The following is a 27,146-nucleotide window of genomic DNA, read 5'->3' on the forward strand; positions in this document are numbered from 1 at the left end:
CATGTACATTACATTTGATGTATACTGTAAGAACTTGCTCATCTATAAACATTAAAAACAGGTTCTTTACAGTAAGACTTCATTTACATGTTTTTATGAGAGTAAGTAAGAAAAACTTATAGTGAGAAACATAAAAATGAAGTTTTACTGTATTTGCATATTAGGCTACTCAAAAATCTCTTTTGTCATTTTTTGTTACAGTTCCAAAAGGAAGACTTTCAAATATTTAAGCTTCTTTACTGTTTTTGATTTATGTATTATTGCAGTACTTTGTATATTATCAGTTGTTTCACTAAAAATAAAATTCTTTGTTATAATTGAAAAACCAGCTGGAGTTAGTCGAATTCCCCAATAATATCCTTCTCAATGTCTGCCGAGTCTGTGGTAGCTCATCTGTCTCCAGACTAGCTGGCCTGGGTTCGATTCCTGGCAGGGCCAGAAATTTTGGTGTAAAATACACATACACACACACCTCTCAATAAAAATGTTGTGCACTCCCAATAATTACAGTAGAAATGTATTTTGACTGCTTATCCACTTCATTTTGTGAGAGGGGATGATTTGAAGGTCATTTGCGTGCTACTTTTTTGATACTGCTGCTTAACATAATCACGTGATTGTTCCTTCTAACCAATCATATGGCACATTTACAGACAACTTCACCTACCGTCAAGCGGGGTGACTTTTTGCCATGCGGGTGACTTTGTGCCATTCGCGCATTTCATAAGAAAACGTAAGGAAGTAATCTTTAAAACCGTCACAAGGTTTTAAAGACTACTAAACGTAAGGAATTAGACTTTAAAACCTTGTCACGGTCTTAAAGAATACTTCCATATGTTTTTCACGAATGGCACAAAGTCACCTCTCACAACAGTACTTATTTACATCAGCAATAACCTTATATAAGATATTCTTTGGGAGTTGAATCATGGTTGCATGTGACAATGCTAGTGAACCTACTTTTGCCATTTATCCCATAATAATTTATCAAACTGTGTACTCACCCAGTTGAAGTTCAATGTAGAGAGCCAGCATAATCACATGGATTGGGATGTCACAGCCCGGACTCTTCGACATCCACACCTGCCAACAATCAACCACACAACTTCACTAAACATCACAGCTAGTCTTGACACTATTGCAATTTAAGCATATTTTAGATACACATATTTTCTTCAGGTATATTGTGGTCATTCTTTTTCGTTAAAACTTCTAAAATTGACCTTGCGGTTTCCAAAGTGTAAACTTGTGATATTCTTATCCATCATTATCTTTCAAGGATAGCTACCTTCGAACTGTTTCACCCTCACAAGAATTCACAATACCACTCAAAATCATAATAGCCTACTTACTTACAATGGCTTTTTGAGAATCCAGAGCTTCATTGCCGCATCTGACATAAGCCTGCCATCAGTCCCTATCCTGAGCAAGATAATTCAGTCCCTAGCATCAATCCAATCTCCCTCAAATTCATTTTAACATTATCAAGATGGTGCTCATGTAAAAACGGCTACAATTTTTCTTAAAACACACTCCAATGATGACTACTCCTAAAATAAAATATTCTGGAGACAAAATAGTCCCCATTCGGATCTCCAGATAAGAACTACTGTAGCTAAAAGTGATAATAAATTAAATATATTAAAAAAAATCAGCAAATATTTGAGTATACAATGGGTCCCCTCACATTGTAATATACATGGAAATGAAATAGCAGATGCCCTACCAAGAAGAGGTACAACAATAATACAGAAACAATGCAAGGCAGTTTCTTTCCATTCTGTAAAAAAACAAATCATCCACAACAAATTTAATTTATTTCAGAAAAAAGAAATAGAGTGAAACCTCGATCCATCGTTTTTAGAGGAACTGGGAACAAAAACGATAAATATGAGAAAACAATAATACTGGAAAATCATAAAAAAATGACTGTATTTATGTGTATAAAAAACACCACAACGTTACGAATGCATCACACTGTTGCCTACAAAATTTAAGGGAGAAATACATAATCGATCCATTTAATTTTTAACAATAATTATCTTAAATAACACAAAATCGTACTGGATATACCGTGTAAGTTTTATTTTTGTTTGCATTTTAAGTTACATTATACGCCATTTTTGCTTAATTTTATATATATTCTGATACATTACCAAATGGTATAAATCATTCATAATATCTCCCTCTCGTGGGTACTCACCTTGTCATGGTGAGGGGGCTTAAACTACTTGTTTCTAACAAGTAACAAAGAGGTACCCACAGAAACTACATTAAGACCAACGCAATCCCACTATATTTTTCAATGCTTATGATTCATAGAATACCTCAGTGTAAAATTCTCCAGAAGTAAAATAGTCCCTGAATCGGATCTCCGGGTAGGGACTGCACTGAGAGATGCCAAGAATCGTACTAAAGTACTTATTTGAAACACCAAAAGTCACATCGTCCAGTCAATCAGAGCCAAGTTTAATTCATAATATCTATTGAAGTTGCAAACTTGAGATGAAGAAAGGCCTATTATATGTTCAAATACAGTATAAAAAGAACAACTGAATGATTACCGGTATTGATTACACTGAATGCATCTTTATTAAAATACCATGTAAACTATTTCTTGCTGATAAAATCGGCCATTGACTTTTGTTTCATGCACATATTATAATCGAGTTCAATTGCGAATTCTGGATAAGAATGATCCTGAGGTAAACAGACCACACATAGTATCAAGTGATGCATGTTCTCTCAATTCCTTACGAGATATTGTTTGTTACTGATCATTTAGATAGACGTGAAATATGTTCAGAACATTGACAAGGATTATAACAAATCTTTTCTCATAAAATTTATACCATACTACAGATTCTACCAAAATTTTAAGGACACCCCTTGAAAAGTGACGTTTCACTCCTGTCCTTACACTTATATGAAACCCTCTGATCTTTATATAGGGACCTAATGCCGTGAAAAAAATGAAGTTTTTTACTGCAAACTCCAATCTATCTTACAAACTGCGAATTATATAACAATTTTTCTGTTATGAAAACTTATTCAAAAATTACATTTTTTGTAGGAGAAAAATTTAAACAAATTGTGACACCTCGTTCACGCATTAAAATCTAGATTTTTTCCTTTATTTTCTTTAGAAAAAAATTGTCATTTTCTAAAATTCTCTTGGGTTTGAAATTCGCAGCAAATTGACCTGGGACTGCCACTTACATCGTAACATTGGGAATTGTTAATACTGGTCAATTAGCTTATTCCCTTCATTTTAGTAAACAGTTAATTTTTTCCTTGGGGGGGGGGGGGGGAAACGTGAAAATGGGTCGAAATTCAGGAGTGTGGACGTGAAGTGGCATATTATTGGGATGTGGAAGAAAGATTTGAGATAATATCTAACTTTACTCCAAAATTCATTGGCCTAACATATCCATTCTAGATAATTAATTTTTTCCTATAAAAAATGTAATTTTTCAGTAAGTTTTCATAACAGTAAAATTGTTATATAATCCAGTTTGAAAGATAGATCAAGTTTGCAGTAAAAAAACTTAATTTTTCACACGCATTTGGTCCCTTTATAAACATCAGGGGATTTCCATAAGGACAGGAGTGAAACATTTCTTTCGAAGGGGTGTCCTTAAACTTCTGGTAGAACCTGTACTGTTCAAAGTAGACAGGCTTCCATTATCTCGTACTGCTGCATTGTATCACAACTTAGGCCTACATTATATAGCATGGAAACGATGTTGAGCCTTTCTTGCTCTTTCGTAACCCTACAAAGATATTCCTCCCGTTCCTACCTAAGCAAATAAACATATAGGCCTACTGAACATGCACTGTGGAGATTGGCATCTGTACTGTAGCACTATTGACTCTATACAAGCCACAACATTCAGACCACAAATCTCGTTAGGCAAGACAACTGCGTAATACATTTCATAATACAAATACTTATTTCTCTCCACATTGTTCTTGTGTAGAAAAATCGGACTAATCATCAATAAGGCGCTATAAAAATGCATTTCTTTACAGAAGCCAATGCCTTTCTTCCATGTAATAATTTCCACATATTGCAAGCAAGTAATTTTTTACATATGTTATTTCAGTTCATTAATGATGTCAGACTCTCAACTCACTTGCTTCAGTGTCTCACCCGCCTTGTCCAGCTCACCACGAATAGCAAATGCCACTGCCAAGTTGTACTGCATGACAGCCCGTGCTGTGGGAAGTGAATTCGGGAACCATGCTGCAAAAAACAGTATGTTCAAGTAACACCAGTACCTAATTTCATCATATACAGGTTATAAATTATTAGACAAAGAATGGTCAGTCCACTGATTTGTCTGTCACAGCCATTGTCATCCTTGTTGTCATCATCATCATCTTCATCTTCATCTTCATCTTTATCATCATCATCATCATCATCATCATCATAGTGGTTTTTGTTATTATCATCTACACTTTTATGCATCACTAGAGCAACAAATTGAAAGTGAACCACATTCTTAGGGTTATAGTTAGAACAGCAACAACTACTGCAAGCTTATCTTTATAGGAATATAAGCTCTCCAGATGTTTCCATTCTGTATCAATGCACTGCAGCATTCTTAAATAACCCGAAAGCCTCTAAAATCAATTCTAATATCGTTCACAGCATTGAATACAGAGTTCAAAAATCCATTTTCCGGACTTCGATTTTGACATATAATAATGTGAACTACATTTATGTTAAACCAGCCATAGGTATGTCTTCTCTCAGTTTTACTTTTAACCTGTATCATCTGATACACTTACTGGCTTTTAAGGAACCCGGAGGTTCATTGCCGCCCTCACATAAGCCCGTCATTGGTCCTTATCCTGAGCAAGATTAATTTAGTCTCTATCATCATATTCCACCTCCCTCAAATCCATTTTAATATTATCTTCCCATCTACGTCTCGGCCTCCCCAAGGTCTTTTCCCCTCTGGTCTCCCAACTAACACACTATATGCATTTCTGCATTCGCCCATACGTGCTACATGCTCTGCCCATCTCAAACATCTGGATTTAATGTTTCTAATTATGCCATGACACTCGGGAGGAAATTAAACGCAGAATAAATATGGGAAAACCGAGTTATTATTCCGTTGAGAAGCTTTTGTCATCTAGTCTGCTGTCAGAAAATCTGAAAGTTACAATTTATAAAACAGTTATATTACCGGTTGTTCTGTATGGTTGTGAAACTTGGACTCTCACTCTGAGAGAGGATAATTTTACCTTAATGGTACTCATTTCATATTGGAGTGCATTTATATTGGCAACAGGCCATGATTGTTTGGCCAAACACCTGCATAGAATTGAATATATCAGTCCCCTAACTGTCCATTGTGCAACTCAAACCAAGAAATGGATTCGGAACACCTCAAAATCTGTGCTGCAGTGGCTGGTCATGATAATATCTTTGAAAAATATTGGAGTGCAAGAGGTCAAATGACTTTATTGTCAAACGCCTGGCATTAGAAAACAACAACAACTCTGAGAGAGGAACAGAGATTAAGGGTGTTTGAGAATAAGGTTCTTAGGAAAATATTTGGAGCTAAGAGGGATGAAGTTACAGAAGTATGGAGAAAGTTACACAACGCAGAACTGCACGCATTGTATTCGCCACCTGACATAAATAGGAACATTAAATCCAGATGTTTGAGATAGGCAGGTCATGTAGCACGTATGGGCGAATCCAGAAATGCATATAGAGTGTTAGTTGGGAGACCGGAGAGAAAAAGACCTTTGGGGAGGCTGAGACGTAGATGGGAGGATAATATTAAAATGGTTTTCAGGGAGGTGGGATATGATGATAGAGACTGTATTAATCTTGCACAGGATAGGGACCGATAGTGAGGGCGGCAATGAACCTTCGGGTTCCTTAAAAGCCATTTCTAAGTAAGTAAGTAAATTATGTCAGGTGAAGAATACAATGCGTGCAGTTCTGTGTTGTGTAACTTTCTCCATTCTCCTGTAACTTCATCCCTCTTAGCCCCAAATATTTTCCTAAGCACCTTATTCTCAAATACTCTTAACCTATGTTCCTCTCTCAAAGTGAGAGTCCAAGTTTCACAACCATACAAAACAACCGGTAATATAACTGTTTTATAAATTCTAACTTTCAGATTTTTTGAGAGCAGACTGGATAATAAAAGCTTCTCAACCAAATAATAACAGGCATTTCCCATATTTATTCTGTGTTTAATTTGAGAGGGTACTGTAATTATTTCCGTTATAGTGAAATTTCATTAAGCCGAAAACTGATTAAATTTGCCTACAAATTGTGTCCCATATTATATGTAGAATAACAGATACTGTATCTGGGTTGGTTATACTATATATCCATATTTGGTAAATTCATAGAAGACGGGCACCTGGTTGGATGTATTAAGTATTACCAACTTTTTACTTTAGAGTTAAATGTTAGTGGTTTTTAGTGACTTTTATTTGTTAGTTCTAGGTTTTTATACGAGGTGTCGCCGTGATGTTGTTTCAATTTGATTGGTTATAGTTGTCATTTGTTCTTGAATTTTTGTTAATTTTGAATGGGTAATGACGTTGTCAGTTGTTCTTGGTTGTTTGACGTGAGTGGTGTTATACTGTTTTGATGGCTAAAGCTATTGGGAGTTTGTCATTTTGTGATTTTCCTTCGATTTGATTGTCATCATTTGTTCTAGAATTTTCGTTAATTTTGAATGGATAATGACGTCAGTAAGTTGTTCTTGGTTGTTTGACGTGAGTGGTGTTATATTGTGTTTGATGGCCAAAGTTATTGAAAGTTTGTCATTTTATGATATCTGTGAAAGATGTGTGAATATAGAACAGAGTACTAAATTTTGTGTCGATTTTGGTTTATTCTTTCGCTGGTGAATAAGAATTGTGTCGATTGTTGAGGAGAAAACTGTTCCTATGGTTCCAAGGAATTATTTACTGAATTTTCCGTACAAGTTAAGGTGTAATAAGAGTTCAAAGAGAATTTCATTTTGTGTCAATACATGGTTATTTATGTGAACTTGACTGTACGACAAAGTGTTGGTTTAGTTCTTTGTTGGCTGCATGGTTTAAGTTTAGATTGCCTTAAAGCCTGTGTCATAATGGAAGTGAAGTAAGTGGTTGTCATTGAAGACGTCAATGAGGATTGAATTTTGTTTGATGAAGTGAAAAATTATTGTTTTGTTTTGTGTTTTAGTGATTTGTGGGGGTAAAGTGAGGACGAAAACTGCCAGAAAAGTACTACTAACTATGAAGTTCGAATCCCACCAAACAGCATAAAAATCAAAGATGAAAAATTAAACATATTTTCATTTTTTGAAGGGCTTGTTCTTCTTTAAAAATATGAATATTGATTTTCCATCTTTGATTTTGTGATGTCTGGTGACATTTGAACTTCATAGTTGGCAGAACGTTTTGGTAGTTTTCGTCAGCCATGTTGGATTTTGCCCGTCTTCTAGGAAATTACCCCATATTATATTGCAACTTCAATAAGAATCGGTACCATAATGCATATTCGACAACTGAATAATTATTCTTGCATATTTTACAATATTTTATTATTCATCATGACCAAAAATTAAGTTTTACAGAGCAAAAAGTACGTTGAACAGGGTTATATAGGTTAGGTGTTATTACATACAGTCAGTAATATTGTCAAATCGATTTCTCGAAATATTACGCTTTATGAGATTGGATTCTGAATCGATCACTACCTTCGAATGTTCGATTTTATCAAACTGTTTCATTTAAATATAAATTAAAACCACAACAATCGCGTCTACGGAAGTGCTTTCAGAAAACTCACTGAAACCAGGGTGACCAAGGCCTAGCGATAACTCATTTATTTTATTTTCTTTCGAAATATTTTAAATAATTTTTAATTACTTATTAGCAGAGCAGGAGGGTGAAACTGAGATAGGAATTTCCGGTCGCATGACAAGCCAGGCCATTGTTTCGTTGCCTGATCACCATTAGCGCTAAATGTTTGAATGTAATTTGCTGATTGGATACTGGAAAACATTTGAATGTAATTTTCTGATTGGATGTTGAGAAAGCCACCATATTTGTTTTGATTCTGAGAAAGTGAAATGTGAATAGAGTTGTATACACGTTGAAGAAGTATTTGGTATAAGAAAATTAGTGAACATTTCTCTTTTGTAGGATAGCAACAGTAAGTATATCATTAATAATAATAATAATAATAATAATAATAATAATGTACATAACTACGTTTCATGTCAATTTGTGTTTGAAATGTTTTGCCGGTACCTAATGATTTCTGTTCTCTTATGTTTCAGAATGTTTTGTCAAAGAACAAAGAAATGTTTATTTAAACAGAGCGCTGCCCATCTGTTAGAGATGAATGTTACAGAGAAGGTAAATAATAATAATAATAATAATATGACTATATAACTTACACGTGCTATAATAGTTGCAAAGTTTTTAGCAACATGTAAATTGGAATACTTATTTTATTTGTTTAGAAACGTTCAAATTTGAGGCTGAAGTATTCGTGTAAGTTTCTTGGATGTCGGAGTGGCTACTATTTAAATCTCAGCTCCAGTGTAAAACGTAAGAATAAACATTTTTATAGATTTCCATCTGAAGCCAAAAAGGATGTGTTAACTACGTGGAAAATAATTTGTAATATAAGCTAAGACGTTAGTTGTAGGAATTTTTTTATTTGTGAAGATCATTTTCTTCACATAGATTTTGTGAATTTTCATAGGGAGAGATTAAATCCTGGAGTGCTTCCTAAACATCTCGAACTGTCTCTGTATAGGCCTATCCCAAATGCAGACTATGTACATGTGAATAGTAGTCCTGTTCAGAGTGATTTTGTTGAAGTTCAGAATTTAGTGAAAATAATGTGAATTCGCTCAGAGAAAGTGATATTGGAAATTCAGAAGCTGAACAAGATGGAGTAATTCTTAATAATGTACAAGGTATGGATGATAGTGATTATGAATTTCTTTGTTCACCTTTCTTAGATGACACAAGCAATCGAGGAGTTATGGGTTCAGGAGTTTCAAAGTGAAAAATGTACAAAATCCATCGAAATACTGTTTCAAAAATAGGTACCGGTAAATTAAAGAAACGTCTACAGAATGAAAGGGCGCAATTGAAACACTTGAAGCAGCTTTATGACGATGAGAAATTTAAGTTTATGGAGGAAGAGTTGAATGATGTTACCAAAACATTTATTAATAGTCAATTAAGAAATGTTAACAAGGTATCCACTGCTGTGTGATGGTGTATACAAGACAATGTGTTTGCTTTATCAATTTATAAATGTAGTCCACGTCTCTAAAAATATTTGTCCACTCATTTCTGTCTTCCATCTGTCAGACTCCTCAAGTCACTGTTGTCCCAGGTACCATTTGATACAGTGCTTAATACTGCTTTATTAAGAGTTATAGAGGCAGAAGTAAAGAACATGCACGAAAATGATAAATATTGTGCATTACTCTTTGATGAAATGTCCCTAGATAGTGGTTTGTATTACGAGTCAAACAAGCAAATCATTTGCGGTTATCAGGATTTAGGCCATCTAGGACATTCACCTGTAGCTGCTAGTCATGCATTAGTTTTTATGCTAAGAGGTATTCGCAGAACGTTGAAACAAGTGATTGCTTATTATTTTACTGCAGGTACTGCTACAAGTGATGACTTGAAAGCACTAATTGTTCATATTATAGGTGAACTTAAAAAAAATGGGGTTGAATGTAATTTGTACAGTCTGTGATCAAAATAGAACAAATCAGAAAGCTCTGAGAGAACTGTGTCAAAACAATTTGAATAATCCCAGTCCATTTCATTTTGTTGTTAATAGTAACCCTGTTGCTACTATTTTTGATGTGCCACATCTCCTAAAGAATACTAGGAACGCATTAATAGAACATAAAATTCAATTTGAGACTCACAAGGAAGCTAAATTTCAGTACATTAATACACTTTTCAGTTTAGTTGAAAAAAAGAGATTCAGAACCTCACCGAAACTAAAGAAACAGCATTTTAACTTTTCTGATTCCTACGTGAAAATGAAAGTAAAGGTTGCCGCTGCAGAGATGAGTCATACAGTGGCAGCAGCAATTGCCTATGCCTGTATTTTTTTTTTCTTTGAGTTTGGGTGTATAGCCTACCACATGGGATAGCTGTACTTTCCTTTTTTACATTTTGGGGTTGTATCATCCATTACTTTAGTTAATAATTTATAAAAATGATTCATTGCATTATTGACATCATTCTGCTCAGTAACAGAAGACCAATCAGTATTATTAAGTAAGCTGTATAGTTGTAAGTAATCCCCATGTTTATAGTTGTATGATAGAGGTAATAGGTTATGATTATTCCTATTAAACTGTGTATTAGCAGAATAAGATAACTCGAGTTGTAGCAGAATAAGATAACTCGAATTGAAGTGCAGGATGTAACGGATGTTAATAAATGTGATAAGTGAGATCATTAAATTGAGTGTTTCTTGACGTAAATACATCTATGGTTTTTTTTTTTTTTTTTGTGTGTTACTTCCTTTCCTACCACTGAATTCATTTCTTTATCTATGTGAGATTTGGGAGAATTATCATGTTTGGGGGAATTATCATGTTTATCTTAAGTAAGGACCGGAAGAATTAAGACAAGAAAATGGCATAAATGTATGGCATCTGCAAACTAAGAAGAAATTATATTGGTGGATTTAGTTTAGGTAAGAGTGAATTACAGAGCATGAAACTACAGTAGTTGGTAAGTAGAATAATAGTTAGTGCATTATTATCGCTGGCGATAATGCACATACCACTAGTTGTATATAATATTTTATCCACGATCTTTTAATGTGTATGATAGGCCTATTTATAATTTTATTGATACAGGCCTAGCTGCAAGTCACAAATATTAATTCTTTTACTCAAATGAGTGATTTTGAAGAAAGTTTTCCTTCAGATATTAAAGCAACTTCAACTGTTATTTCATTCCTTTTACCAGAAAAATCTAGAATTAAATATGAATTTGTGTATGTGTGTTTTTTTTTTCAGTAAATTGAGAATTAATTACTGTACATTTCTCCATTAACATAGTGAAGTAAATAAATGTGAATAAGTAGGAATTATTTAACATAGAGAGATGTGCAGCTGTGTGCAGACCTTGAGCCTAGGCTTAACTTAAATTCCAAAGTTATTGAATGATCCTTACACAAATTCCACAATTTGGGACATCTGGCCGACATTTACGGCTGACCACTAGGATCCAGAATACAAAACAGAGGTTAAATTAAAAATACAATATCATTGTGGAGAGAATATGGAACAACGATAAATTTAAAAATAAAGTACAATTTGATTTCGGAGAAACACGAGATGAAAGTACATTGAAGAGTAATGAAATGAAGTAAAAAAAAATATATATTACGTAGTATTATACAAGTGATTGTGTAAAATGGATAATGAATCTCTCAATACCATTACACAAATTTTGTTAATGTCCTCATTAGAAAATTTAAGAGAAAGGAGAATGGTTTTGGTTAACTTAAATGAAGTTCCCCTAGTGCCAAAAAGAAGTCCTTTCACTACCCATGTATTAATATTCATTTTGTATCTCTCACTGAAGTGAGGAATACATGGGTTGTAAATAGACTACTTTTCATCATTAACATCATTGGCCTGTTGATCATCCTTCTCAAAATGGACAGTGGGTTCAAGAATGAGGCTTCTTTGATTCTGGCAATCGATGGCTATAATGTCTGCTCTTCTCGTTGACATAAGAATCGTTATCAATATTAACATGCTGATATTTTCGTATACTATACTTATTTTGATCTCGTTACGAACCTGCAACTTCTCGCGAAATCAAGTATAAATAAACTAGAACCACCGATTTCGCACTAAATATAGTCAAATGTTAAGCTTCACTGCCTGACCACCAGGAGTGCACTATTTGTTTTCTGCTTCCCTGTCGTAACATGCGCTGTACACTTCTATTATTTTGTTGTTCTGTGTAGCAGAGCCTTCTTCAGTTACAAGCTGGAGCCATACATCGGCAACACTGTAATTAACTGTCAAACGAAGGCCTACTATCAGTGGCGGCTCGTGAACTTGTGGATTGGGAGAGCTGCAGTAGATTTTGGTACATACAAATTTCACTTCTTGATACCATTACTAGTAAGTATAGAATAAAAATAAATGCACTACATATCGAAAAACCAAAACTTCCTGACTTAGTTGAGAGATGTCTGTGGCATCATTTGCTAATCGCTAAAAAAAACTAATACCATCAATTTCAGTCTGAATTTCAGATTGGCAGACACTCAACTTGCAATCTACCAGTTCATTCTGAATTGTCTTAGAATTACCTTTCAACAGTGGGATGTTCCAAATGATTTTTGAGAGGCTCATTTAGATTACTCGCGAACTGTAGCAACCCACGAAATACACCAGGGTTCTTCGAATCGTTTTTTCATCATGTTCCCTAAGGGAAAGTTCATATTGGCCACAAAATTTGATACAATCAATATTTCTTAAAAATAATTTCACTATTTTTTCTCACTTGTTGATTATGTTTGAGAATGTTTGTTCTGTTCGTTTCACTTAATTGCACAACAATATTAGTTTTGCCTAACATAGCCAATGAAACAACATTTTTCAGATGAGACTGCGAAGATTCGTGCATTTTGCTTTTTAGAGGCAAATGTCCTAAATCTGTCACACCACTCCTAGTCCATGCAGCATCACCACCGAAGAGGAGGCAAGGAAAACAAAATACAGATTTTTTTTTTTGTTCACATCCACGTAACCACAAATGCTTAGCGTAAATTTCATTGTTATACTTCCTTACATATTTCGGCTGGATGAAGCTTGAGTAAGATTTAAGTCGGGTAATGGACGGTCCTTTAATTTCACTTCATTGCATCAATCTTCTCCGCAAGGGAAAGTGGAGAAAAATAAAATTAATATTCTGTAATTCACACACACTCATGCTTGCAAATCTGCACTGGTTAAGTTACGGTACTAAGACGTCACACCAAAGCAACACTCAGATATACTGATGGTCAACAATTTTCTAAAACTGGAAAATAAGTCTCTTTCGTATTTTACGTGCTATATCAAAATGATTCTACTCGTGCAATCATTTTGAGTTAAGGCAAATATTAGGTTCTGCTGGAGGCTGGATATATACGTAATAATAAGGCAAAAGAGAATATTAACTTCATTATATTAACTCGATAAAATTCAACAACAATAAGTATGTGATAAGAAAAGAAAAATTTTGTCATTAAGTTTCAAGGGAATAGAGAATTCATTTGACGCAGCATTACAATAGCGGTGTGGGAGGGAAGGAAAGATCTTCCCTTGTGGCCTGGCTCTGCAAGCCACTGCAGCGAAATATGGGTTTTAAACAGCGGCAGTTTCCCTCTGCTTCCCTTCACCTCTCTACCCCCTGACCAAGCAAGACATACACTCTTACGAGCTGTCCCATCCTGCAGATTCCAGGACGACTTTGAATGCAGTGTCAATTCCAATACAGTCGATGCGCAAAAAGATTATGCATAAGATAATAGTACATATTCCCGGCCAGATGAAATATAAAGCAATTTACCAATAAAAAATGTAACAATTCTTCTACAAATTGAAATAAATATTATTTTTATTTTCCTGTCAAAGCAGAGAGTGCTGCAGCTCCGCAGCTCTTATGGACGAGCCGCCCCTGCCTACTATCCAGAACACGTGTTTGTGCTAATAGCGATTTTCAATGTAAATTAATGTTACAATATAAATGTGTGTCGATGGAATTATGTTCGCGGTCGAACCAAACGTTAATTGTTGATGTATTATAAACTAAGTGCGTGTTGGCAATAAAAATAAGACAACAAATGAAAATATGGCTGTAGTCTTTGGCAATTTTTACAGTTATTATTAATGACAAAATGATTGAACAATTCTTCTAAATATTAAATACTGTATGAACTACATTTTTATAGTCTTACTTGTGGTTTATGGTGTATCAGAATTCTAGCCAAACTGTTGGGTCTCACCTGCTATATTAATAAAGTTAAGCCGTTGATTTTCAAGTTCATTGTAAACAGCTGTTTTGTGATCCCATAAATGTTGCAGTTTTGTTGAAGATTCGGATTGCCTGCTATACATCAGAACTGTCTATCTTTGTAGATGCATACACTCACTTTGTTGGTTTTCAAGGTTTGTTTATTAATATTATTTCGGTTGTAATAAATTAGTTATAAACATGTTTCTTTTCACTTCGTATTTACAGGATTTAAAGTTCACCGGGTTCACATTAATTGGCACATACTTAATAGATAATGATGTGTTTTGTTACATATTATGTTGAAGGTATGTTTCTTAATTTTTTCATAGATATTTCTTTAATGGGCGATCATAAGAGTACAAGTCAAAAAACCTTATTTTACAGGAGAGCAAAAAAACTGTTTAACATCGTACATGATTTTGAAGATAGTGTTATGTGTATCAGAGAATGCGGCATTCTACAGCAGGTTTTGACTTGTACTCTTTTTACCAGACATAGATATCGAGCTGATGATGACAAAACTGTACATATCTCAATTTCGCCAAAAATTGACTTGTACTCTTATGATCGCCCATCAAAGATTTATACTTGGCCTTGGCCTATTTAAAATTTTATTTTAGAAAATTTGTAACAAATAATTTAGGATAAACAGTACTGTTATGGTGGCTGGCGAGGTTCAAACCAAAACTGGCTTCCTGGGCATCTGCAATATTTATAGAAAAGCACGACAGATAATCACATGAAATTAAAATGTATATGAAAATATCCTAGACCTTTCATGTCAGAGGTGAAACAACATAAAGCGGCAAAACATTGTCAATTTACTACCCACATAATGGTTAATTGATTGGAATAGGGTACTGTGAAAGTACGTCGTTAGTTTATTTATTTTTGGTACAAGTAACATTTCTTTAAGTATTTATTTATTTTCCCTTGTACCATCAATAAAAAACACGTATGCTTTTAATTTTTTAAAGTTATAAGTGGCTGTATGCAAGTACTTACACAATATACTGAAACTCAAATAAAATAACATTTCGGATTCTGTAATAAATTATGTACATGAATACACCGAATCTTGATCATATGCACTTAGTTTTGTACCAATGTCGAAAATGTACATGTGACAACGAAATCAAAGCACTAAAATGTCAAACGTCATGCCTTTATTTCACGTCCCCCGCCTCCATTCAGCATTGCCAAACCTACCCATGCTCCGGCTTGTAACTGAAGATGGCTCTGTTATTAGGCCTAATTTCGTTAAAATAACATTTTTTTGTTTTTGTTTTTGGAGCAGGATGAATTATTATTACGTTAAACTGAATAGTTCGTTACTTATGCATTCTTTAAACTGAACATTTCAACATGTAAATTAAAGTAAAATGGCAGGGACTAAAAAATTATTTCGTTATTCTGAAAAATTCGTAATTGCAGCGTTGGTAATAGCGGCATTTCACTGTATATCGATATCTTCGTAAATGAATGCGAAACTAGATGATGCTTCTTCCCCTCAACTATTTCAGAAAGTAAACACACAATGTACTCTCTCAAGTTCGCTGCTGTTGTTTACATATTTTGACAATAATACCAGTTACAACTTCTAATCACTAAATTGTGCACCAATATGCCTGTTAAATCCCAAATCTCTCTGTAGTGCATATGAAGAGAAGGCATATCCACTGTTGATAGTGATTCGTATGTCGGATGGGAATGTTAAGCCTGGCAGCCTCCTTGATGCTATTCAACAGGAGTAGGCTATGTGCCGGCACCTGGTTTCCCCTTCTCCCTTCCTCTCCATCATCATCCTCACCCATTCTCTACACTACACTTACACGGACACTTACTACACTCACCCTAGTACACAACATAACTCTTCACAGATATACATCATGTACAGCGTGGCCCACCGAAGTGGTGTACAAAATTGAAAATGGGTCACAGTCTTGCAGAACCCGAATCACGTAAAGTGAAGTGGCCAGGCATTAAGCTACGGTTTGTTTACGACGCACATCGCCGGCGATTATAAATGCTGGTGATGATCGTCTGTGATCACTGCTGTAAAGAAACCATGTGCACTCATTTTAACTGCTAGCAACTCCAGGCGACAATCGCCAGCGATGTGCACCCGGCGATAATCGCTGTAAACAAACCGTAGCTTTAGATACACACACACACACCAGTTACAGAAGAATAGATGCTATTGTTAATGTAAGCACAGGTGTGTAATAAATTATTGCAAGTGTTCTACTGTGTACCTACCAACTGTGTATCCTCTACAGAAGAAAAAAAAAGGCCATATAATAATTGAACACTTCAGCAGAAAAACATTGCAAGCAATATTTTATTTCCCATTGCAATGTTTTAATATAAACAAGTTGCATGTACTCTGTTTTATGCTGTAGTGAACTCTGTTGGTTGAAAATGGAAGCACAATGTTCAATATAGGCAGTAAAATCTAGGAGGTTGTGGGAAAACATTTCAACCCTACACATCAACTATTTTTTTTCTGTTCTTGTAAAATTTTAATTTGGTGCTTGCAATGTTTTTCCGTTTAGTTATTCAATTGTTAACTTTGTGACAACTGGAAACTTAATCACTACATTTTTCTCCTGGCTACTGCTGTGCATCATGCTTACTTCTGAGAGGTTTGTGCTGTTCAGTGCCAATGTCAGCTTTCTCACGGTCAGCATCTTTCTCATTCGGAGGGAACATCTGTGTGAGCTCCTTCACATGCTCAGGGTTCAGGTGTTCTATGGCATCCGAGATCTTGTCCAGTAACACAAGAGCCTCTGCTGCATATAAGTGTCCCAGCATCCTGCACAGGTTGCATATGTTCATTATTTCAGTCTCATTCCTCCAATTCAATTTCATCCTGATACTGTTAAGGTGAATTTTTTAAAATTAATCACCCTCAATCAAATGAGAGTATACAGGGTCTGCCTATGCTTACCTTTAGAACAATTAACGTAAGTTATTTGTCACATTTTACTTAAGTTAGGCCTAAACGTTTTCGGCTCAACAGAGCTATCTTCAGAAGCTATGCCCTTGAATACATGAATAATTAGTTGGTGCATGTGTGTAATCTGATAATTATTGGGGATCATCAGTGCGGTTTTCGGCGTAATAGATCGACTATTGATCAGATTTTTTGTATTCGGCAGATAATGGAGAAAAAATGGGAGTATAAGGGTACAGTACATCAGTTATTCATAGATTTCAAAAAGGCATATGACTCGGTTAAGAGGGAAGTATTATATGATATTCTTATTGAATTTGGTATTCCCAAGAAACTAGTTCGATTAATTAAAATGTGTCTCAGTGAAACATACAGCAGAGTCCGTATAGGTCAGTTTCTATCTGATCCTTTTCCAATTCACTGCGGGCTAAAGCAGGGAGATGCACTATCACCTTTACTTTTTAACTTCGCTATAGAATATGCCATTAGGAAAGTTCAGGATAACAGGCAGGGTTTGGAATTGAACGGGCTACATCAGCTTCTTGTCTATGCGGATGACGTGAATATGTTAGGAGAAAATACACAGACGGTTAGGGAAAACACGGAAATTTTACTTGAAGCAAGTAAAGCGATCGGTTTGGAAGTAAATCCCGAAAAGACAAAGTATATGATTATGTCTCGTGACGGGAATATTGTACGAAATGGAAATATAAATATTGGAGATTTATCCTTCGAAGAGGTGGAAAAATTCAAATATCTTGGAGCAACAGTAACAAATATAAATGACACTCGGGAGGAAATTAAACGCAGAATAAATATGGGAAATGCGTGTTATTATTCGGTTGAGAAGCTCTTATCATCCAGTCTGCTCTCCAAAAATCTGAAAGTTAGAATTTATAAAACAGTTATATTACCGGTTCTTCTATATGGCTGTGAAACTTGGACTCTCACTCTGAGAGAGGAACATAGGTTAAGGGTGGTTGAGAATAAGGTGCTTAGGAAAATATTTGGGGCTAAGCGGGATGAAGTTACAGGAGAATGGAGAAAGTTACACAACACAGAACTGCACACATTGTATTCTTCACCTGACATAATTAGGAACTTGAAATCCAGACGTTTGAGATGGGCAGGGCATGTAGCACGTATGGGCGAATCCAGAAATGCATATAGAGTGTTAGTTGGGAGACCGGAGGGAAAAAGACATTTAGGGAGGCCGAGACGTAGATGGGAGGATAATATTAAAATGGATTTGAGGGAGGTGGGATATGATGATAGAGACTGGCTTAATCTTGCACAGGATAGGGACCGATGGCGGGCTTATGTGAGGGCGGCAATGAACCTTCGGTCGGGTTCCTTAAAAGCCATTTTTGTTTTTGTTTTTTGTTGTTGTTGTTGTGTAATCTGATATAATAATAATAATAATAATAATGATTTATTTAACCTGGCAGAGTTAAGGCCATACGGCCTTCTCTAACACTCAACCAGGAGTAAAGACTGCGTTACAAAAACACTACAAATTAACAAATTACACTACAATTTTACACACAAAACTGAATAAGATAATAATAATAATAAAAAATAAACAACAAATAAGAAGAAATCAGACATAATATATAACATACAGAAAGAAAGAAAAAAGCATAATAATATGTGAACAGCAGGTCAAAATAAATGAGGCATACAAAAAGAGACAATTATTCATAATAATAATAATAATAATAATAATAAAGAGGAATAGTAATAATGATGATAATAATAATAATAATAATACTAATAGTAGTAATAAAATAGTGCAGTACAAAGTATACAGTGAATACAATATTTCTAAGTACACACAATAAGGAAAATTAAGATTATATATAGCTCAACTTATCACATTAGAGATATAACATTATCGGAAAATATGAAAACAAAAATATAAAATAAGTTGAATATCATTAGAACATAAAAAAAATGTGAATACGTGGAAACATGCAATACAACACTTGTCATAATAGTAAGTTAGTTTGGCAACTCGTCATAAGATAATTTTCTAACTTGGATTTGAAAGAATTCAATGTTCGGCAGCCCTTGACTTCAGGCGGCAGAGAGTTCCAGTGACGAGAGGTAGCAACAGTGAAGGATGAGGAATACAGAGACGATGCGTGAAGTGGAATTTCTAGCGTGTTATCGCGTTGTGCTCGAGTATTAATATTATGATGGCGAGAGAGAGTATGAAATCGAGCGAATAAATAATAGGGGGATGAAGAGTGCATAATTCGATATAAGAGAGAAAGTGAGTGCAGATTTCTCCTCTCATGTAACCTAAGCCATGATAACTTCTTGAAAGAAGGTGAGATATGATCATAGTATCGAACATTACAAATGAAGCGGACGCACGCGTTATGAACACGCTGTAGTTTCTGAGCGGAATCAATCCTGAGATCACTGAACAAAACGTCGCAATAATCGAAGTGAGGTAGAATGAGTGTCTGTACCAGCGTCTGTTTTAATTTAGATGGATAATGATACAATCTTTTTAGTGAATGGAGAATAGAGAATGCCTTCTTACATGTATATTTAATATGCGTATCCCAATTTAGATTAGATTCGAAATGTACTCCGAGATTTTTTACGGTAGAACTAAACGGGATGATTGTTTTATTCAGTTTCACAGGTGGAATATTCAGGTCGTTGACTTCAGGAATTAATCTACGGTTCGCGAACAGAATAGCCTGTGATTTACATGCGTTTAGGTTAAGCCCAAATTGTTGAGACCAGGAAGAGATGGAATCAAGATCTTCATTCAGACTATTAATGCTATCGTTTAGTGCGTCGGGACGGGCTGAAATATACAATTGAACGTCGTCTGCATATATTTGATATCTGCATGAACAAGTTGTAAACTTCCGTTATAAATCTTTAGTCGGTGGGAAAAGGCACATAAGTAAAAAAAGTCGATTTTTCTGTAGTACCTAATCGCGCAAGTCTAGTATTTTTTTTTAATTTTTGAAGTAATAAAATTTCTTGTATTTTAAATTGAAAAGGGTCTTATTTTAACCAACATACATTAATTTCATTATTGTACTTATATTCAGTTAACAGTAAATTAAAAAGAAAGTCTCTCCTGAAAAATTAATTTGACTTATGTGCCTTTTCCTGCTGACCAAAGAAATACAATTGTGAGATTTAGTAATTATGATTAAAATTAAAACATCAATAAATTGTTATTTATGCTGTAGCGTCAGTGAAATGTTAAAATGAAGTTCAGACTACAACTTGTTGGGCCATCTGTGGCAAGGGATGGAAAACCACATGTTTCCAGTATGGAGATAAACTCAACTGCAAATAATGAATGAGAAATATCATATGAATGTGTGAATCATAAGGTGGACCAATAATAACAATTGTGCACACGAAATTAGAAATACGAAATATAATAGTAATGAAAATGTGGGTTAACAAAAGCTTAATACTGTTGAATAGTATGTAAGCATACTATAATAGTTACATTAAATATGTAATATCTTGTTACAAGCTTTGCACAGCGAAGTATAGACGTAAGCACACGAAACAGTTGCTGTTATAATCTGAGATGTATATGTGAAAATAATGTAAGCAAGGTTTAATTAAAGCTGTGAAATAATTATTGATATAGCTAAACAGTATTATCTCAAGTTTATAATGATATGAAATGAAGTAATGAAATAAGCAAACTTACAAAATGTGTATTGTAGTGATGGTTCCAAAGTCTTTGATGGCTGGAAGGCATCTGTCAGGGGCACTTCATTTACATAATTTTACAGAGTTTAGGTAACAGCAAAGGGTAGAAGGGGGGAAAGTTGGTTATAGGCTGATAGGAGAACACATGGGTTGAACGCACACAACCGATTATTATTATTATTATTATTATTTTTTTTTTTTTACCTATAGGATATATTCTGTAGGACCAAAAAAGTAATAATCTTTAGTAAATTCTTCTAGCAACAGTGCATATTTCTATACAGATTACTGTGCACATTACTGTGGAATCCCGGCCACTAAGTTACTCAACTGAGTGCGCTCCTTGTATAATGGCAGTTGACTTAATAAAATGTTAACATACATGCCCAACTTTGAGTCAGGCCACAAAGGGAAAAACACTGGAGGAGGGGAGTTCGATCTGGTGTTGTGGATTGGACTTCGGCGTAGCTCAATGGTGAGAGCACTTGGTACATAGAACCAAGGACCTGGGTTCGATCCCCGGCGCCGGAGCGAATTTTTCTCCTCTAATATTAATAAAAGAACTGGTTGAAGAGAGATTATAATGTGAGAGAATCCTTCACTCTACAAAAGATATTAGTTAAAAAGTAAGCAAATGAGTAACTTGTTAAACAGTTTAGTAAACAAGTTAAAAGATGAAAAAGAACAATAATAGTAAAACATTTAGGAATGATAAATATAGTGAAGTGAGTTTATTATGATATTATATTGTTATTATTATTATTTATATATGATTATTATTACTGCATTAGTTTGTGTTGTATAGTATAGTATAGTAGATATACAATATTAAATAGTACTATACTGTAATTAGCAGAGCTGAAAAATTTAAAAGTAGTTCAAGGTTAGTAGTGGTGAAACTATTACGTTATATTTACTTTGTATTTGATATGGGAATGACGGATTTGAATTAGAATGCATCAAATCTACCATGTCCAGACAAGATTGATGAGAAATAAATAAATAAATATGTTATATTCAAGACACAGATTCCCCTCTCTCGTTTCCTCTCTCTATCTCCCCCTCTTTCCCTCCTCCCTCTCTCTTTCTCTCTGACTCCTCTCTTTTTATCATGCCCACATACATCCCACCTACCCAACCACACACACATGTAAACAGACACAGACACAGTTTGAAAACCAATAGAAACACATTGAGAGCCCCTGAGTCTGACCTGTGTACTCCAGAGAGTGTGGGCTGCACCAGCAGCATCTGCGCATGGTCCAGTGCCACGATGTAGTCACCCAGGCACAGTGCCACATACGCACTCATTGCCAGCACAGAGCATTTGAGACTCGCTGCCTCGTGGGCACCTAGGGGATTGGATGGTGCCGCATACACATAATGGCTGCCAGGTGCAGTCACGTCAGCTGTGTCAGGTGCTGCCTCCTCAGGCTGGCAGTCAGGTAGCAGTAGCAAAGCATTGCGCAGGCACAATGATGCAAACTCCACCGTGGCCACAGGTATTGCAAAGGACTGGCCCTCACAACTGTATTTGGTGTCCTTGGAGAGCTGTGGTGTAAGGATGATCTTTCGGTGTGAGCCTGCACCCACCACACCCTGCACCAGGTCCTTGCGTCGTGCGTGGATGTTGAAGTCACTCTCATTGTCCTGCAGAGGAATGAACAGACAGCATTTTCCCCGTAAATCCACAAGTTTTAAAATCAGTATGCCACACATAATAAACTTATATTTTAGCAGGAGCTACATGTATTCAAGTAACACAATTGTTGACTGATCACGTAACACAAAAGAAATATTTATTGATCTATTTGTGGAATCTACAACACAGATACAGAGGTGCCAACCTTTCAACTTGGTTGTCATTAATCCAAAAGTGAATATGTCAACGTCATATGTAAAGCATATTATGTATAATTAGTACACACTACCTCTCACTTCTTCTGCGAAAAAAAAAAAATGCTTTGTGGTATGTTTTTTCACTTAGCAGCTGCTTTTCTGCAAATTTATTTTTGAAGCATATTTCTACTTGTGAAGTCATATTGGTTCCAGTGTTGATAGGCATGAATTTTGCCTTACTTTTTCTCATGACACAGAAGACTCTTTCCGTAGAAGAGTCACTGTGAGGCACACTGCAAACACGAGTTTATTTAATGTTTTGTACTCATGTTCATTTCTGAACTCTACAATTTTGACCTTCTTTGCATCTATTCTAGATCTATGTATAATGTATTCAGGAAAAATACTGCATTGGTAAGCTATACATTGCTCTTCAAGTCTATCATGTTCATCTTCATTAACCAAATTTGGAAATCTTTGAATAAAATATTTAAGAAATTATTTCTGTGTGAAATATCTACACTCCTGCATGTTTAAGAAACTCAGTCTCAACTGGAAATGTCTTTACACATTTCTTCTAATCTTTTCAGAAGAAATAAATATATCCACTGTGATCATTTTGCTTCTCTGTTATAATTTTCCCTTTGGCTGTAATAGTGGGGAGAAATTCGTAATAATTATGAAAAATCCGTAATAGTTGGCACCTCTGTATATATTAGAAAATTGTAATATAGTTTCATTAGAGGGTTAGAGGTCCTGAATGGTGTCAGTAATGGGGGGTTTTGTGTAGGCCTATAGAAAAGGTTGTGGTTTAAATAATGAAAGTATGCTTTGCACCTTATGTTTCACGATGTTCAACTGTTGTTCACAACCAAGATTGCAATGTGAAGTAAAAAGAGTTTGTTACTTTCATCTAAATAACTTTTATTTCAAGCATTTTTTTAATTGGAGGGTACTTTCAAATCTCATATAAGTTTATGTAAAGCAGAGGGATAAAGAAGGTCATGTGATTGTTTCACATCAGTTTTTTTGGTATTTTTTTTTTTTTTTTAAGTTTAGTGCATAATTCATTTCAAAATGCGAGAGACTGACAACATTTTGAGAATAGATCGAGGGCTTAGAGTCAGAGAACATTAACTCCAAAAACGCAACTTTACAGAAGGAAGGAAAAAGGGTGAATACCGTTGTTTATTTAATGATTGCTCATTTGTTTATGAAGATAAACTTTTTATATTTTTACAATATGTAGAAAATTTATTCTTACAGACATTTCAGTGTGATTCAGAAAAGCATTGATTTTCTTAGCAAAAATTTGTACTTTTCGGAGATAACATTCTCTGCTTCTAACTGAAGCAGGAGGTAATAGAAATTAATGTTGCATCAGAAACTATTGCACTGATAGTAATAACTATTTCTTCCCCAGCTGTGGGACTGAAGCCGGATGGTCTATGGCGAGTCCTCAGCCTCACTTCATTTCACCCCCTTTGGTCTGATTACCTGGTTGGGTTTTTACCGAGGTTTTCCCCAACCATAAGGCAAATGCCGGGTAATCTTTTGGCGAATCCTTGGGCCTCACATCATCTCACTACAGCTCCCCAAAATATTGTAAAAAATTGTAGAAAATTACAAAATTGTAAAACTGTAAAAATTGTAAAAATTTGCAAAAATTGTAATTGTAATATGTAAAATTTTGACTTGTTCCACATCTTAACGCTTCATTGCTCATGTAAGACCTATGGAATATAATAAATGAAATGAAAAAAAAAATGAAATTGTAATAACAAAATTATGGAATATTGAAATTTTCTTAAAAAAATATGAAACAATGAACAATGTACTGTATATTGTATAAAAGTTAACAACATTGTTGGCCACCAGTGTGGCTCAGTCTGCTGAGGTGCTTGACTGCCAATCCGGAGTTGCGCTTGGGCTGATTAAATGGTTGGGTTTTTTTCGAGATTTTCTCAAACTATAATTGATCAGGTAATCTTCCTGTTACTATAACATCTTCGTCAGTTTCTTGCATCAAGGCTAACACTGAAAGAGCTAAGGTTTTACGTGAAGCATCTATTATTCTCATTGATGAAGATCGATGATCTCTGCTGTAGCAGTTGACTGTGTGGACCGTTTGCTAAGAGACATGATGAAATGTAATGATCAATCATTAGGTAATATTCCAATGGGTGGGAAAGTTATTCTTTTCGGTGGTGATTTCAGGCAGGTATTGCCAGTGGTGCCAATGTCAAGCCGAGTTCAAATCCTGAAATCCTGCATTCAGAACAGTAAAATTTGGAATTCCTTTATTATTTTTCATTTTACCCAAAATATGCGAGCCAATGTCAATGGACGAGCATTTTCTGAGTGGTTACTTCAATTAGGAAATGGAACACATCAATTTAATAATCTTAATGAAAATATTATTAACATTCCAAATAAGTTAACTTTTTATGCAATGAAAACTTGGATGTCAGCCATGTTTTTGGTAATTCATTAAATGCTTGTATGGTTGATGAATATTCGACCCGAGTTATTGTGTATCCTCTCAATAACAATTGTTATGAAATCAACAAGTGATCCATTTAATTGCAGGGGATTCCAAGGAGTACTGCAGTGTCAACTCAATCATCACAGATGACCTGGTAAAAAAGTTAAATATATCATTAGAATATCTGAATTCCATTACACCCTCAGGAATGCCACCACGCAAATTCATCCTCAAAGTTGGTGCAATTGTTATGCTAGTCAGAAATATGAATTTGAGCTCTGGCTTAGTTCATGGAGTTCGCATGACGTACATGGCTTAATGGAAAAATCTGTGAAACTTTAAATTATTACAGCTGCTGGAAAGGGAAACATTGTTTTTATGCCAAGGATAAAGCTAATTTCTACTGATCAAAATATGCCTTTCTGAATGACAAGATTGCAGTTCCTATTGAGACTGGCATTTGCTATGACCATCAACAAGGCACAAGGGCGGACATTTAAGAAACTTGGCATCTACCTGGCATCTACCTTTCTAAGTCTTTGTTCACCCTTGAACAATTGTATGTTGTATTCAGTCATGTCAAGAATCCACAAGATATACAAGTTGTGATTACAAATACAAGTGAACAAGGCAAGATAGTAATATAGCATATACACAAAACATTGTTTATAAAGAAAATATATTATTGCAATATAAGTCTCATTCTAATTGTGTCAAGTTATGTTTTTCAATCAGTGTTGTGTTTGACTCAAATGTTCGCATATTCAATATGTAAAGTTAGATTTTATATAAAGAATTGTGTTTGGATCGAATTGCTGCCTTCACTGACATTGTACAAAGGTATTGTGTTCCTTATTGCTTAATTTTTTAGTCTAATTGTATATTTATTTATTTATTTTTAAATAGTCATCCACTATACAAGCAGCTATTGTTGCTTCAGGCCACTAGTTGTTTATAATGTACCATCTCCTTTTTCAGTTTTGTATGCAGATGATATGCATTTTATAAATATAAATCAAGACCTTGAGGTATAAAGTGCAACTTAATATTGGTTTGCCAGTAATTAATTTATCTTAAACAAGAATAAAACTCAAGAAATGACGTCTAGTCTTAGAGCAGTTCAAAATATTTTCTCATCCATGAAACTACTTGAATTCAATTTAGATAAAAAACTGCTCTGGAATGAACATGTATCTTTTGCCTGTAATAAGTTGTCTCGAGTTTCCTATGTTCTTCAGAGATTTGTAAACTGTGTAAGTCAACAAGTTATTATGAATGTACACTACCTGTCAAAAGTTTTCGATCAGCTATGAAAACAACTATATACTTTATTTCAATGTACAAACACATCGGAAAAACTAAATAGACCAACAAAATAAATATTTTCTCTCTCTAGCATTATGATATGATAGAATATTCAAAACGAAATCCCTGTTTTAACCACAAATTCATAGTTATGATAGGTGACCGAAAACTTTTGACCGGTAGTGTATATTTTGGTCTTTTTCATTGTCATTTACTATATGGTGTACACATTTGGGGCCATTCGTCTAGTGCCATCAAGATTTTTATATTGCAGAAAAGAGCTTCACATATCATGGCAAGAAAATCTCATTTTGAACATTGTAAGAACTTATTTATTAATTATGTGTATGTCTAATGCCTACCCACTTCACTTTGCGTGATTTAGTTTCTGCATATAGCGGATAGATGGCAGGACTATAAAATACTAACTTTTCATGGAATTTATATCTTTGCTTGCCTGATTTTTATAAGAGAAAATGTGGATAAATATTGTAGTAGATCAAACATTCATGATTATGGCACTAGGTCATATGATTTAAGTTTTAAATATTGTCACACTTCCAAAGTACTGAAAAGTTGGGAATCTATGGGAATACAATTTTTAACGCCTTGTCTGTTAATGCTAAATGTGTTGCTCTTTCCCATTTTAAAAAATTTCTCTTATAGTGGTTAATTAATAAGGCTTTTTATACTGTTCACGAGTTCTTTAATGTGAGAGGTGAATGATCTTGTCTTTTAATCTGTAATGTTTCCTTTTAACGAAGCCTATTGTAATTTAATTATTTAATGGCAAATAAATATTATTAC

At 34.7% G+C, this 27,146-nt stretch overlaps 1 protein-coding gene and 1 long non-coding RNA gene across 8 annotated transcripts in view; one reads left to right on the top strand and one right to left on the bottom strand.

Annotated features, from left to right (window-relative positions):
- The window catches only part of LOC138696086 (CCR4-NOT transcription complex subunit 10-like), a 95,122-nt gene that overhangs the window by 21,720 nt on the left and 46,256 nt on the right, over positions 1-27,146 (bottom strand). For 3 of the 6 annotated variants that reach the window (XM_069820616.1, XM_069820614.1, XM_069820617.1), the window contains exons 8-12: positions 21,924-22,360; positions 16,689-16,867; positions 4,137-4,246; positions 1,005-1,083; positions 45-426 (exon numbers count right to left, since the gene is read on the bottom strand). In XM_069820616.1, the coding sequence (XP_069676717.1) occupies positions 293-426; positions 1,005-1,083; positions 4,137-4,246; positions 16,689-16,867; positions 21,924-22,360 (939 nt within the window). In that variant the 3' untranslated portion in view covers positions 45-292. Of the gene's footprint in view, positions 1-36; positions 427-1,004; positions 1,084-4,136; positions 4,247-16,688; positions 16,868-21,923; positions 22,361-27,146 lie in introns of those variants that run through there. The other 3 variants (XM_069820619.1, XM_069820615.1, XM_069820618.1) reach the window with 3 other exon arrangements.
- Positions 6,134-26,093, top strand: LOC138696088 (uncharacterized). 2 transcript variants are annotated; one of them, XR_011331232.1, is made up of 3 exons: positions 6,134-8,185; positions 8,313-8,391; positions 8,499-10,714. It is a non-coding gene; the product is annotated as an uncharacterized lncRNA (long non-coding RNA). The 2 variants fall into 2 exon arrangements; XR_011331231.1 differs by lacking the exon at positions 6,134-8,185 and adding an exon at positions 25,139-26,093 and having other exon boundaries at positions 8,247-8,391; positions 8,499-8,586.

The sequence above is a fragment of the Periplaneta americana genome, chromosome 3 (genome assembly GCF_040183065.1).
Source record: "Periplaneta americana isolate PAMFEO1 chromosome 3, P.americana_PAMFEO1_priV1, whole genome shotgun sequence".
Classification (NCBI taxonomy): Eukaryota; Metazoa; Arthropoda; class Insecta; order Blattodea; family Blattidae; genus Periplaneta; species Periplaneta americana.